The 15,960-nt window shown below is 34.6% G+C and overlaps 1 protein-coding gene across 5 annotated transcripts in view; it reads right to left on the reverse strand.

Moving 5' to 3' along the window:
• MSH4 (mutS homolog 4) overlaps positions 1-15,960 on the reverse strand; it is a 118,395-nt gene that overhangs the window by 4,134 nt on the left and 98,301 nt on the right. For 4 of the 5 annotated variants that reach the window (XM_524742.8, XM_063800242.1, XM_054684430.2 and 1 more), the window contains 2 exons: positions 12,310-12,484; positions 10,684-10,772 (listed from right to left, as the gene is read on the reverse strand). In XM_524742.8, the coding sequence (XP_524742.2) occupies positions 10,684-10,772; positions 12,310-12,484 (264 nt within the window). The remainder of the gene's footprint in view (positions 1-10,683; positions 10,773-12,309; positions 12,485-15,960) is intronic. The other variant, XM_054684436.2, reaches the window with a different exon arrangement.

Raw genomic sequence — 15,960 nt, forward strand, 5'->3', positions numbered from 1 at the left:
ACATAGCCAAGAGAGGGCAGAATTAAGAAAAGAGAAAACAAGGGTAGTGTCAAGTGCCATAGAGAGATCATGGAAGATCAGAAGTGAAAAGAAGGACAAAGGATTTTATAATTAGTTGGTATTTAAGAGAAAACTTTGGGGAGAGTGATGACAATAAGACTCAGTTTAAACATGAGAAATGAAAGAAGCAAGCATAGGTTACTTTTGATAAGTTTGCAGTAAAAAGAAAATGAAATAATAGTTTGAAAAGTAGAGTAAACAGGCAGAATTTTAGGGGAGAAATCTAAGCATACTCTTAGAAAAAGGAAAAGCCTGTGACGAAAATATTAAAGATGCAAAAGAGAATAAAGGGAACTGAGAAGTAATAATAACTTAGTGGAGTTTTTTTAAATGGTAGAATAGTTAACCTTCTGTCTGAAAGTCAGTCTCTTCCTCTGAGATAAGATGGAAGAGAGATGGAAGAAAAACAGAAATATTCAAAACAAAATTTTGAAGGAGGGGAGGTTCAAGAACTCATCAAGATGACCTCAAATTTGTTAAAAAGTAGGAGGCAGATTATCTGTAGAAAGTGAAGTGATTGAGAGTACAGGAAGAGTGAAACTGTTTCAAAAGAGTTATTGTAAAAGAAGCTAAATAATAAATAAAAAGAAAAAAATACAATTCTCATCACATACCATGGCCTGTCAGCGGGGGGAGGGGGTGGGAGGCAAAGGGAGGGATAGCATTAGGACAAATATCTAATGCATGCGGGACTTAAAACCTAGATGACGGGTTGATGGGTGCAGCAAACCACCATGGCACATGTAAACCTATGTAATAAACCTGCACGTTCTGCACGTGTATCCCAGAACTTAAAGTATATACTTAAAAAAAAAAAATACAATTCTGGATATCAACAAAATGGCAGAGTAGAAGCAGTCTGCCTTTGCTCTCCCCACAGAGAACCAAAAGCAAATATCCGGAGCACAGATTAACACCAGCAACATTTTAGAAGCCAAATCTGAGGCTGAAATGATAGTTGGGAGACAGAGAAGTGAAAAACTCTGAGCAGACTATAAAAAGAAAGAAAGTTCTCTATCTGCAATGTCCGTGTCCCAATCTGCCAGGCATCATGCACAGAAAATTCCTCCCAATCTCATTTGTTCTACTCTGGAAAAAGTGAGATTGAGGTGGATAGCCAGCTTCCCCACCATCCTGGGTTCCCTTGCAGAAAAATCATTCCTGCCTAAACCCACAGGAAGCACCACTAGTGCCTGGAGGGAGAAAACCGCCTGAGGGCAGCTAGAGACAAAGAGGGGAGTGGAATTAGAAACTCCAGCCTGTAAAACTACTCTTCATTTCAGTCGAAGGAGACACCAAATCAGTGTGGTTGTACAGCAGCACCATGCTAGAGGAAGCAGATGCCACAGGTCATCTGGGTATAAACTCCTAGCCAGCCTTTCCACACAGCTGAGGTATCCCCTCTAAGAACCCTACCATCTGAGATGTGCAGTACTGCAAACATTTGCCAGAGCTGAGGAAATTCTGGGCTTAAGGTGCCATCTAGTGCTGAAAATGAGGCAGCAATCTAGGATTAAGGGGAATCACAGACAATTGCAAAGAACTTCTAAGCAAACATACAACCTAGAAAGTCCAACAAGCGAGACACTGAAGATAAACTGATCCTTCATTGCAAAAACATAAGATATATATCCACAAGGAACAAGAGCGAACAGGAAACTATGACCTCCCCAAATGAACAAAGGCAAGGAGCTGGTGATCAACATCGTGGTGAGATGGTGATACGTGAGCTCTAAGATCAAGAATTCAAAATAGCAGTTTTAAGAAAATTCATGAACTCCAAAACAGCACAGAAAAAGCAACTGATAAATTTATCAGAGAAATTTAATAAAGAGATTAAAGTTTGGCCGGGCACATTGGCTCACGCCTGTAATCCCAATACTTTGGAAGGCCAAGGTGGGCAGATCATTTGAGGTCAGGAGTTTGAGACCAGCATGGCCAACACAGTGAAACTCCATTTCTACTAAAAATACAAAAATTAGCCAGGCATGATGGTGCACACCTGTAATCCCAGCTACACAGGAGGCTGAGGCAGCAGAATTGCTTGAACCCAGGAGGCAGAGGTTGCAGTGAGCTGAGATCATACCACTGCACTCCAGCCTGGGTGACAGAGCCAGACTCTGTCTCAAAAAAAAAAAAAAAAAAACAGATGAAAGTTTTAAAAAATCAAATGGCAAACAGATTTGAAACCCTGGAACTGAGAAATACATTTGTTGAACTTAAAAAAAACTACAGAGGCTCTCCAAAAAAGAAATAGATCAAGCAGAAGAAAGAATCAGTGAGATTAGCCAGGCACGGTGGCTCATGCCTATAATACCAGCACTTTGGGAGACTGAGGCAGGCAGATCACTTCAGCCTAGGAGTTAGAGACCAGCCTGGCCAACATGGTGAAACCCCGTCTCACTAAAAAAGTTAGACAGGCACGGTGGCACATGCCTGTAATTCCAGCTACTTGGGTAGCTGAGGCACAAGAAATACTTGAATCCAAGAAGCGGAGGTTGCAGTAAGCCAAGATATAGTCAGAGGGGAAAAAAACAGAATGAAAGGAATAAAGAGAGCCTGAAAGATATATATATATATATATATATAGAGAGAGAGAGAGAGAGAGAGAGAGAGAGAGAGAGAGATACACCATGGAAGAGCAAATCTAAGATTCACTGGTGTTCAAGAGAGAATTGAGAAAGAGCAAAGAGTAGAATGCCTATTTAAAGGAATAAAATGGAAAACCTACTAAACCTAGAGAAATATGTTAATATCTAGGTACAAGAGGTCACAGAACACCAAATATATTCATCCCAAATAAGACAAGCCAAATGATATAATAATCAAACTCTCAAAGGTCAAGGACAAAGAGAATCCTAAAAGCAGCAAGAGAAAAGAAGCAAATAACATATAAAGCAGCTCCAATTCATCTGGCAACAGACTTCTCAACAAAAACCATATAGATCAGGAGGGAGTGGAATAACAGATTCAAAGTGCTGAAGGGAAAAAAACTGCAAACTGAGAATACTATACCTAGCAAAACTTTCCTTCAAACATGAAGGAGAGAAAAAGTCTTTTCCAGACAAACAAAAGCTGAGGAAATGCATCATTACTAGACCCATATTATAAGAAATGTTAAAGGGAGCTCTTAAATCTGAAAGAAAGAATGCTAACATGCAAAAGACAAAGAAAGAAACAAACTTGAAGTTTAAATGTAAGTATATAAATTCAGAATACTCTAATACTATAAATGTGATGTGTAATCTACTCATATCTCTAACATAAAGACTATAAGACACATTTATTAGCTGGGCGTGGTGGTGGGCGCCTGTAGTCCCAGCTACTCAGGAGGCTGAGGCAGGAGAATGGTGCGAACCCGGGAGGCGGAGCTTGCAGTGAGCCGAGATTGCACCACTGCACTGCAGCCTGGGCAAGAGAGTGAGACTCAATCTCAAAAAAAAAAGAAAAAAAAAAAGACACGTTTATGAAAATAGTAACTACAGACACCTTTAAAGAAATAGACAATATAAGAAGGTGTAAATTGAGACAAGAAAAAATCAAAATGTCAGGGGAATGAAGTTAAAGTACGGAGTGTTTCAGTTTTTTCATTGTTTGTTACTTTCTTCTCTCTATGGTCAAAACTAAGTAGTTATCTGTTTAAAATAAAGTGTTATAGCTATAAAATATTTTATAAGCCTCATGATAATCATAAATTAAAATATATATATTTAAATTTATATAATATATTATATATAATATATATAATATTGTATATATAATATATAATATTGTATATATATTATATATTATATATAATATTGTATATACATTATATAATATATATAATATTGTATATATAATATATAATATATATAATATTGTATATATATTATATATTATATTGTATATATATTATATATATTAAAAATATAAAGCAATGAATTAAAACATACTACCAGAAAAAATTACTTAATCAAAAAGGAAGAAAGAGAGCACTTACAAAACAACCAGATAACAAGTAACAAAATGGTAGCAGTAAGTCTTTATCAGTAACAGTATGGAATGTAAATGTCCTAAATTCTCCAATTAAAAGACATAAGAGTGTCTAAATGGATTAAAAAAACAAGACTTAAAAAAACAGGAGTTCAAGACCAGCATGGACAACATGATGAAACCCTGTCTCTATTAGAAATACAAAAATTAGCTGGGTGTACAGGCGGGTGCCTGTAATCCCAGCTACTTGGAAGGCTGAGGCAGAAGAATCGCTTGAACCTGGGAGGTGGAGGTTGCAGTGAACTGAGATCAAGCCACTGTACTCCAGCCTGGGTGACAGAGCAAAAGTCTGCCTCAAAAAAAATAAAAATAATAAAATAAGATCTAACTGTATGATGCTAACTAGAAACTCACTTCACCTACAAAGTCATACTAGACTAAAAGTAAAGGGATGGAAGAAGATATTCCAGATAAATAAAAACCAAAAAAGAGCAGGAGTAGCTATGTTTATATCAGATAAGATAGACTTCAAGTCAAAGACTGTAAAAAGAGACAAAGAATGTTATTCTATAATAATAAAGGGGTCAATTCAGCAAGAGGACATAACAATTATAAATATATATTCACCCAACAGTGGACCATCCAAATATGTAAAGCAAAAATTCATAGATATAAAGAGAAATATAGACTGCAATACAATACTAGTAGGGGTCTTCAACATTCCATTCTCAGTAATGGCCAGATCATCCAAACAGAAAATCAACAATTAAACACTGAAGTTAAACTACACTCTAAACTGCCTGGACCTCACTGACATTTGCAGAACATTTCATCCAACTGCTGCAGAATACAAATTCTTCTCATCATCACATGAAACATTCTCCAGGATAAACAATACATTAGGCCACAAAACAAGTGTCAATAAATTCAAAAATGTCAAAATCCTATGAAATATATTTTATTCCACAATGGAATAAAACTAGAAATCAATAACAGAATGAACTTTTGGAAACTATATATATAAATACATGGAAAATAAACAACATGCCCCTGAACAATCAATGGGTCAATAATGATATTAAAAAGAAAAATTTAAAAATTCTTGAAAAAAATACACGACATACTAAAATCTATGACATACAGCAACATATTGCTAAGAGAAACATTTACAGCAATAAACACCTACAACAAAAAAGTAGAAACATTTAAAAAAAAAAAACAACAACAACCTAACGTGGTACTTCTCAAAGCTAGGAAAGCAAAAACAACAAGCCAAACCTAAAATTGGTAGAAGAAAAGAAATAATAGAGATCAAAGCAGAAATAAATGAAGTTGAAACCAAAATAAATACAAAAGACAAACAAATCTTTAGCTAGACCAACTAAAAAGAGAGAAGAACCAAATAAAATCAGAAATGAAAAAGGAGACATAACAATTGATACCACAGAAATACAAAGGATCATTAGAGACTATTGTAAACAACTATATGCCAACAAATTGGAAAACTTAAAAGAAAGAAAGAAATTTCTGGAGACATACAACTTACCAAGATTGAAGCATGAAGAAATAGAAAACAAGAATAGACCTATAATGAATAATGAGATTGAAGTAATAATAAAAAATCTCCCATCAAAGAAAACCCCACAGTATAGGGAGACCCCCATCTCTGCAAAAAAGTAAATAAATAAAAATTAGCCAGATGTGGTGGTGTGTACCTGTGGTCTCAGCTATTTGGGAGGCTGAGGTAAGAGGATTGCTTGAGCTAGGAGGTCAAGTAAGCAGTGGGCTGGGATTGCGCCACCACACTCCAGTCCAGGCAACAGAACAAGATCCTGTCAAAAAAAAAAAAAAGAAAGAAAAAGAAGAAAAGCCAGTAGCAGAGGACTTCACTGCTGCATTATACCAGATATTTTTAAAGAAGAATGAATAGCAAGTCTAATCAAATTATTTCAATTAATTACAGAGGAGGGAACACTTCCAAACTCATTCTATGAGGCTAGTATTACCCTGATATCAAAACCAGACTATGAAACAACAAATAAAGAAAACTACAGGCCAATATTCCTGTTAAACATAAATTAAGAACTCAACCAAATACTAGCAAACCAAATACAACAACACACTGAAAAGATCATTCACCATGATTACATGGAATTCATCCCAGGGATGCCAGAATGATATAACATATGCAAATCAATAAATATGATATGTCATATTAACAGAATCAAGGACAAAAACCATGTGATCTTTTCAATAGATGCCGAAAAAGTATTTGACAAAATTCAACATTCCTTTATGACAAAACCTCTCAACAAACTGGGTGTAGAAGGAACACACCTCAAAACAATAAGGGACATACATTACAAACCCACAACTAAATAATACTATGGGAGTAAAAATGGAAAGTCTTTCCTCTAACTTCTGGAACAAAACAAGGACACCCACTTTCACCACTTTTATTCAACATAGTACTGGATGTCCTAGCCAGAGCAATTAAGCAAGAGAAAGAAACAAAGGGCATCCAAACTGGAAAGGAAGAAGTCAAAATATCCTTTTTGCAGATGACATATTATACTTAGAAAACCCTAAAGACTCCACCAAAAATATAAAAATCAGTGACATTTGTATAAGTCAACAGTGAACAAACTGAAAAAAATACAAGAAGAAATCCCATTTATGGACTGGAAGAATAAATATTTCTATAAATGTGTTCATGGATTGGAAGAATAAATACTGCTAAAATGTCAATACTATTCAAAGTAATCTATAGATTCAATACAATCCCTATCAAAATAACACAGACATTCTTCACAGAAGTGGAAAAAAATCCTAATATTTATATGGAACCACAAAATACTTCAAATAGTCAAAGCAACCCTGAACAAAAAGAACAGACCTGGAAACATCATGCTATCTGACTTTAAAATATACTACAAAGCCATAGTAACCAAAACAAGAGAGTCCTGGCATAAACACAGACACATCAAAAAATTGAACAGAATAGAGAACCCAGAAATAAGTCCAAGCATTTACAGCCAACTCATTTTCAACAAGATACCAAGAAGACAGTCTCTTCAATAAATAGTGCTGGGGAAAAATAGATAACTATATACAGAAGAATGAAGCCAGACTCATATTTCTTACCATATATAAAAATCTAATCAAAATGAATTAAAGACTTAAATGTAAGACCTGAAACTATGAAATTACTTGAAGAAAACATTGGGAAATGCTTTAGGATATTAATGTGGGCAAAGACTTTTTGGGTAAAACCTCAAATGTGCAGGCAATAAAAGCAAAAATAGACTTATATAATTACATTATGTTAAAAAGCTTCTGCATAGCAAAAAAAATTAACAAAGTGAAGAGACAGCCTACAGAAGGGGAGGAAATATTTTCAAGCTCTCCTTCTGACAACCAAATTAAGCAAAATAATAACAAAGAAATAATAACCAAAACTTCTAAGTAACTCAACTCAATAGCAAAAAAATCCCACCAAATAGACCCAATTAAAACATTGGCAAAACATCTGAATAGATGTTTCTCAAAAGAAGACATACAAATAGCCAACAGGTGGTGGGAATGTAAATTAGTTCAACCTTATGGAGATTTCTCAAAGAACTAAAAGAACTATATATATATATATATATATATATATATATATATATATATATACACATACACACACATATATAACACCTGTACCTAGTTCATCACAGCACTATTCACAATAGCAAAGTCATAGAACCAACCTAAACACCCACCAATAGTTGACTGCATAAAGAAAACCATGGAATACTATATAGCCATAAACAAGAATGAAATCATGTCCTTTACACAACATAGATGGAGTTGGAGGCCATTATCCTAAATGAACTAACTCAGAAACAGAAAACCAAATACTGCATGTTCTCACTTATAAGTGAGAGCTAAACAATGGGTACACATGGACATAAAGATGGAAATAACTGTCACTGGGGACAAAAGGGGGACAGGTAGGAGGTGGCAAGGGTTAAAAATTACCTATTGGTTACAATGTTCACTATCTGGCTATTGGGTACACTAGGAGCCCAACTCACAGCAGTATGCAATATACCTATGTAACAAGCAAGCACATGTACCCCCTCAATCTAAAATAAAGTAAAATAAAAATAAACAAAAAATAGGCAATGTGGGTATATTATTGCAACTACATCATAGTTGTTGTGAAAAGGGGCCCTTAAGAACAAGAAATGAGTACATTGCTCCACTGGAAAAAAATTCAGGGAAGTTTCTTGGGGAAGTTCACATCTGAGCTAGGTAAAAATGTTAAATAAAAATTATATGGATGAGGTAGATGGAGGAAGAGGAATTAAATTCTTAGCAGAGGGAACAACATAAGTGAAATAAAAGATTAAAAAACAAAACAAACAAACATATAGCCAACAGGTATATGAAAAAATGTTCAACATCACCAGTAATTAAGGAAATATATATCAAAACCACAATGAGATATCATCTCACCAATTAAAATAGCTTTTATCCAAAGGACAGACAATTAACAAATGCTGGTGAGGATAGAGAAAGGGGAATGCGCATACACTGTTGATGGGAATGTAAATTAGTATTGCCACTATGAAAAATAGTATGGAGGGTTCTCAAAAGACTAAAAATAGCACTATCATATGATCCAGCAGTCCTACTGCTGGGCATCTATCCAAAAGAAAGAAAATAAGTATATCAAAGAGATGTCTATATTCCCACGTTTATTGCAGCACTATTCACAATAGCCAAGATATGGATCAACCTAAGTGTCCATTAACAGATGAATGGATAAAGAAAATGTGGTAAATATACACAATGGAATATTATTCAGCCAAAAAAGAAAGAAATGAAATCCTTGCATTTGTAGCAACATGGATAAAGAATCACTATGCTAAATGAAATAAACCAGGCACAGAAAGACAAATACCACATGTTCTCACTCATATGCCTGAGCTAAAAGAGTTGATCTCATGGAGGTGAAGAGCTCATTGATGGTTACTAGAGGTTAGGAAGGGTTTGGAGGAGGAAGGAGATGAATACAGGTTGGTTAATGCGTACAAAAATACAGTTAGATTGAAGAAATAGTCTAGTGTACGATAGTTCAGTAGGGTGACTATAGTTAATATGTGTCGTATAGTTCAAAATAGCTAGAAGATAAGAATTGCAATGTTTTCAACATGAAGTAAAGATAAATGTTTGGGGTGATGGCTATCCCAACTACCCTGATTTGATCATTACACATTGCATGCAAGTATCAAAATATCACATGTACCCCCAAAATATGTACAACTATTATCAATTAAAAAAAGAAAAAAATCACAATTATCCAGTAAAATATTCAACTAAAATCAGAATATATGAATTTGCAGTGGATAAAAATAGCTTGTTTCGAATATTTTTCAAACTTCATTAGGAGAATCAAAGCCTACTAGAAGGCTAGTAGAGAGGTGGTCCATAATTGAAATGTGGTAAGATGAACTCTAAAGAGTTAGGTAATAAGAGCTTCTTCAGAGTACAGAACAGTTAAAATTTCTGACTAAGAGATTCAAATAGATAATTAGGCAAGTGAAGTCACAGAGACAGTAGAGGAACTTAAAGGAGAGAGGAATTAAAAATGGAAGACAGGTTAAGAAAGAGTGATGGACACAGAAAATTGTTATTGAAGAAAATATCACACTGCACCTAGGTCAGTTTATTGAACACATTGCATTTTTAAAACACTGTAAAGCAGCTGGGAGCGGTTGCTCACACCTGTAATCCCAGCACTTTGGGAGCCCGAGGTTGGTGGATCACCTGAGGTCAGGAGTTCGAGACCAACCTGGCCAACATGGCGAAATCCCCACCTCTACGAAAAATACAAAAAAAATTAGCCGGGTGTGGTGGTGGGCGCTTGTAATCCCAGCTACTCAGGAGACTGAGACAGGAGAATCGCTTAAACCCAGGAGGCGGAGGTTGCAGTGAGCCGAGATCATGCCATTGCACTCCAGCCTGGATGACAAGAGCAAAACTCCATCTCAAACAAACAAACAAACAAAACCCCAAAACCAAAAACATTTATATAAAGCAACCAAAATTTTCCAAATTTTGAGTCAACAGATGTGAGTTTAGTGTTGAACCTACTGCTTCCTAACAAATCACTTAACCTCTGTGAACCTGTAAAATTAAGAGTAGAAGTAATCCTTTTTTAATCTTTTACTATAAAGACCTAATTACTTCATGAAGAGTTATGAGGCTTACATATGATGAGTAGAAAAGATTTGAAAACTATAAAAAATATATAATTATACAAATATTGTGCATAGTGATTTTCATTTTTAATGTCCACTTAAAATAGATTTATTTCCTCATCATAAAGTTAGTATAGCAATAATTATTTTAGAAACTAAACTGTTTAATTTTTATCTCCTAGCTTGTTAGCTGATTTGCTGCGAGGATTATAATAGACCAAACCAAAAGAGTTTTAAGAAGTAAAATTAATTTTCTTTGTTTAGAAATTAGGTTTTAATTTTAAATATTTTAATTATTATATTAATTATTATATATTTAGATCAAAGGTCATAATAAAAATCTACACTAAAAGTATTTTTTTTAATTTGAAGAACAAATAAGAACAAAATTTCTTACCAAAATTTGTCTCGTAATTTGAGTTGTTATTTCCTTGGCATCCAAGACAATTGATGGTGGAAGTGATGACACCTCTGCAGCTTTTAATCCTAGAAGTATTTGTTTTAAATTTGGCTTCAATATTGTTACTGCTGGCATTTTTATGCTTGTTTTAACTAGTATTAATCTTTTAGTCACAGATTTAAACTTCCCTTCTAGAGGCACTTCTGAACTACTCAATAATTCTCAGAATTAAGCTTTCTAAAATTCTGGATGACAACTCGCCAATTATTAGATTTAATTACTTATCCAAGACACATAGGGCAAATTAGAATATCAGTTACCTCTCAATATAGCTCTGAGATATCAGGAACAAAAGAGATAGTTAGAAAATAATAATATTGAAATTCCATTTGCAAATATAGTTGGTTAACAGAAGGTCAAAAGGCATATGAGTTTTGCAGGGGAAGATAATAGCTAGTCACAGGGATAACACTACAGCTAAACATTCACCCACCTAAATCAATGAGACAGGAATTTCTCGGAAGATATAACAGTTGGTGAGTAATCTATATGCAAATTCAAAGTATCAATTATAATTCTCATGTTTTTAGAGCTTAATTTTATTGTATAAATGCCATATGGCTTTCTACTGTACACCAATAGCTTACTGTATTTATTGCTTTAGAAATAGAAGCAACATCAAAATTTATTGAGACGTTAGTAATTGCTAAGCAGTGTGCCACACAGCTCACATTTGATAATTCATTGAATCTTTGCAACTCTACATATATAAAAAATTATTCCCATGTCATAGATCATGAAATTGAGGCTCATAAATTTTAAACATCTGATATAAATAAGTAATCCAGTTGATTTCCCATTTCGAATAGCAAAACAAAGATGGTTTTTTTCCCTCAAGGGTCATATCCATAGCTAAAATAATTTTTGAAACTTATATGTACAGACCAATTGAAAATTCTCTGAATCTGTGAGACTTAATGATTTAAATAGAAAGTATCTAATCAAGTTGAAGAATATCTAGCTGGGCATGGTGGTGCACGCCTGTAGTCCCAGCTACTCGGGAGGCTGAGGCAGAAGAATCACTTGAGCTCGGGAGGTGGAGGTTGCAGTGAGCAGAGATAGTGCCACTGCATTGCAGCCTGGGCGACAGAGTGAGACTTTGTCTCAAAAAAAAAAAAAAATCATATGGTTTGGTAATACATTCTCTTTTAAGATTTAAGATTTTAGATTTAATTTTCAAGTACCCAGAACCTGAAGAAAAACAGAGGAAGGACCCTGCTACTGAAAGATTGTGTAGAAAATATATAATTTTCAATTCATTATATAACTTGCAAATATAAGATAAATTACATTTTCTAAGGAAACTAATACTTCTAGGGTTTTCAGTTGTCACTGTATTTTTACATAGTTACTGGCTTATAAAAATTTAAAAAGATTTATATATCTATATCTAGATATAGATACAATGAGCTTGACATAGAAAATACAATCTAAGAGAATATAAGCACTCAAAAGAATGAGAAAATTTCCTTAGATTAACAGCCAAGTAAAGAAGAGATGAAAGTTTGTCTTAGGAGAATATATAGTATTTGAATGTATAGGTATAATTTCTATATGCAGTACCATAATTTTTCTCTTCTGTGAGTCCCTTAGAAAGTTTGTAGGTATACAAAATTGCTTCTTTATTTCTTGAGGTATTCTTTACATGTTGAACTTCAAAATGCATGTTTTCTACATTAGGATACAGGGCATCAATATGGCATAGTTCCAGGAAATGTGTAGCAAACAGTGTAAATGCCTGGAATATATAACAGACAATGAATATTAGTACTTTAAAAATTAACTAGAAAATTCTATTTTAACTATGTGAACATAAAATTTTAGTTTAATTTTCTAAGTAGCTTGGCAGAGATGTAGGAATAAAACTAATAATTTGGAGGCTAACATTATCAATCCATTTTAAAATGTTTTGAGATTTTATATTAAATGAAGAAGATATGTTTATTATGTTTGTGCACAGACGTGTATGCCACATTATGGGAAAGAGAACAAAACTGAAAATAAAATCCTAAAAAATATATCTGAAGATATTGAAAAGATGAAGTTTACCAGAAACAAAGCTATGAATTGAGGTAATCATTTATTAGGAAGGTAACTCACATGCAAAAAAAATAATATTTTCCTCAATTTTTAAAAAACTTAACTATAAAAGTAGCCTCCCTAGTTGTAACTAGGTTTTGGCAGTGGAATCAAGAGATTGTCTTAGGTATGTCAAATTCGAAAAGTTTTTAGTTTTTAGACTTCATTGTGTTTGGGTTAGGTACTGGTAGAGGAAAAAGAAAGATTGAGAACACTGATTAAGATAATGGCTCTCAAACATTACTAATCCCTTAGAGAGCCTGTTAAACATGCAAATTCTTGGTACATATCCCCTGAAAAATTGTCAACCAATAGTTCTAATGTGGGGCCCCAGGAAATGGCATTTTCTGTAAGTACTTTAGGTGATTTTGATGAAAGTGGTTCAAGTGACTTACAGCCAGCACAAGATTTCCAGCCCAGAATTTAGTAAGGCAGATAGAGATCTGAATAACCAGTTATGTTTTAAGACACTATGAGTGACAAATTAGGTAGGTGTTCAGTGGAAATTTAAATATTAAGATAGTAAAAATAATTGATTGGCAAAATGGCTATCAACTATGGAAAGTGAAAAGCAAGGGAAGGAATAATTTTGTATATGACAGAAAAATGAAAATTCTTAAATACCTACTCAACAAATCAAAAGGAGTATAAAACAAAACCAAATTTATAAAGCTACAGGAAATATTTAGAACACAGTAAGCTATTTAAAAGGTAGAGACTATATTCAATAACAATAATGTCCTTAAAAGTTATATGCCAAACCAATCTATTAGAGGAACTTTGTAAACTCTATTTCAGGTTAATTCAATTTAGCAAATAATTATTCAGACCCTATCTATTGCAAGAATTGTGCTAGGCACTAAGGATACTGTGTTAGAAAATAATAATTAAATTTAAAATAAGTAGCAATATTACATTTTTATTAAATTATTTATACTAGAAAATAATATTGTAAAGTAATACTAAAAACACTATTTTAAACTATTGTAGAATACTTTGGAAACAGATACTGTATGCTTGAACCTGTGAGGTGGAAGTTGCAGTGAGCTGAGATCATGCCACTGCACTCCAGCCTGGGCAACAAGAGTAAAACTCCATCTCAAAAAAAAATTAAAAAAAAAGAAAACAGATACTGTATTAGATGGGGTTCTCCAGAGAAAGAGACCAATAGGATGTGTGTGTGTGTGTGTGTGTGTGTGTGTGTGTGTGTGTGTGTGTTGTATGTGTGTAAAGAGATTTATTATATGGAATTGGCCCATGCAATTACAGAGGCTGGCAAGATCAAAAATCTGCAGTCAGCAAGCTGGAGACCCAAGAGAGTTGATGGAATAACTCCAGTCCAAATGTCTGCAAGCTGTAGACTTAGAAAGAGCCAATGTTTCAGTTTGAGTCTGAAGGCAATTTAGTATTTCAGTATTTCAGATTGAAGGCAGTAAGTTCTCTCTTATTCTTAGAAGGATCGGCCTTTTTCTTCTATTCAGGCTTTCAATTTATTGGATGGGACCCATCCACCCTAGGGAAGGCAATATGCTTCATTCAGTCTACTAATCTCACCCAGAAATGCCCTTACAGATAAACCCAGAATGTTTGACCAAATGTCTGGGCACCCCATGACCTTGCCAAGTTGACACATAAAACTATTCAACACAAATCCACCCCTTGTAAACTTGGCATCCATAGGCATCTCCTTATACCACACTTAATCTACAAATGAAGACAATAATTAGGTCATACTTCCGTCTAATATGATACAACTGTCTTCAGCACAACTGAGAAAGCACTAACCCCTTTTCCAGAAAAGGAGGTAATGTCACTGAGTGATGTTCATTCTTCTTGATATCTCATAACTTAAATACTATAATGTGAAATTGGCAATACTTAAATAATATGATGTGAAGTCAACACATCTTATGTTACATTATAAGAGAATAAGAAGAAATAAAATATTTGTTTAATATATGTATATATATACACACCAAAAAAATCATACCAAATGAGGTGGAAATAATCATGACAATTACAGACAGTCCTTATTTCTGTAACTGGTAAGAGAGTTGTAGTTGGTAATTACAACTACCTTTTCCTTTTACTACCTATTCTGTATTTCCTGTGGCTTCAGCAAGCCCTAGCTAGTCAGAGCTCTTTAACTAGTGGGGTGAACCAAATCTTCATTCCTGAAAGGTCTTGGCCATTCATAGTCCTGCCTGGATTGGGTTGTAGTTTTCCACAGCCCTTTAACACAGAGCATGACAGAACGGAGATACCCTAAGGAATCTTCTGTATTCCAGACATATTCTTTCTTTATTGCATTGTGGAGTAGTAGTCCAATTTCCCTTTGCTAATCAGGATCAATCACTTCAGCCAACACAATACCTCCCTTCTTTGCCTGTTGATTCAGAGGCATAAGACAGCCAAAGTGGCTGGGCAGGAGTCTCAACTTCCAGGTCAAAAAGTTATCGCTATGTCTCTTGGTGGAAGCATACTCCTTTTGGAATTAAGACCTCTATGTCAGCAGAGCAAGGTTACAGAAACTGGAAGCAGATATTTTGCCCTTGAGTTACTAGGGGTAATGGTGAGTGATGCCACTTCCATTTCCACTTCTTGATTCCTGGACCCATGAATCCTGGCAATGGGAGAAACAGCATCATATATTGGAAGCTGATTCAAAGCATATACAGCCTTCTGGAAAATCTTTCCCTAGTCCTGAAAGGTATTGCCACTTAGCTGGTGTTGTAATTGAGTCCTTAAAAGACTAGTCCACCAGTCTATCAAGCCAACTACTTCAAGATGGTTGGTAAACACAGTCAAAACAGTGAATTCCATGAGCACAGGCCCTTTGCAGCACTGCATTTGCTGTGAAGTAAGTTCCTTGATCAGAAGAAATGCTGTGTGGGATACCATAATGGCAGATAAGATATTCTTTAAGTCCATGGATGTTAGTTTTGGCAGAAGCATTACACATACAGAAGGCAAACTGATGTCCAGAATAAGTGTCTGTTCCAATATGAATATAATGGAGGTGGTACAATGTAATCTGCTACCAGGGAATGGTACCATAAAGGGGACTCAATGTTGGTCTCTGCTGCCGACAGACTGGGCATGCAGTAATGGCTATAGCCAGGTCAGTCTTGGTGA

This window comes from Pan troglodytes, chromosome 1, assembly GCF_028858775.2.
Source record: "Pan troglodytes isolate AG18354 chromosome 1, NHGRI_mPanTro3-v2.0_pri, whole genome shotgun sequence".
NCBI lineage: Eukaryota > Metazoa > Chordata > Mammalia > Primates > Hominidae > Pan > Pan troglodytes.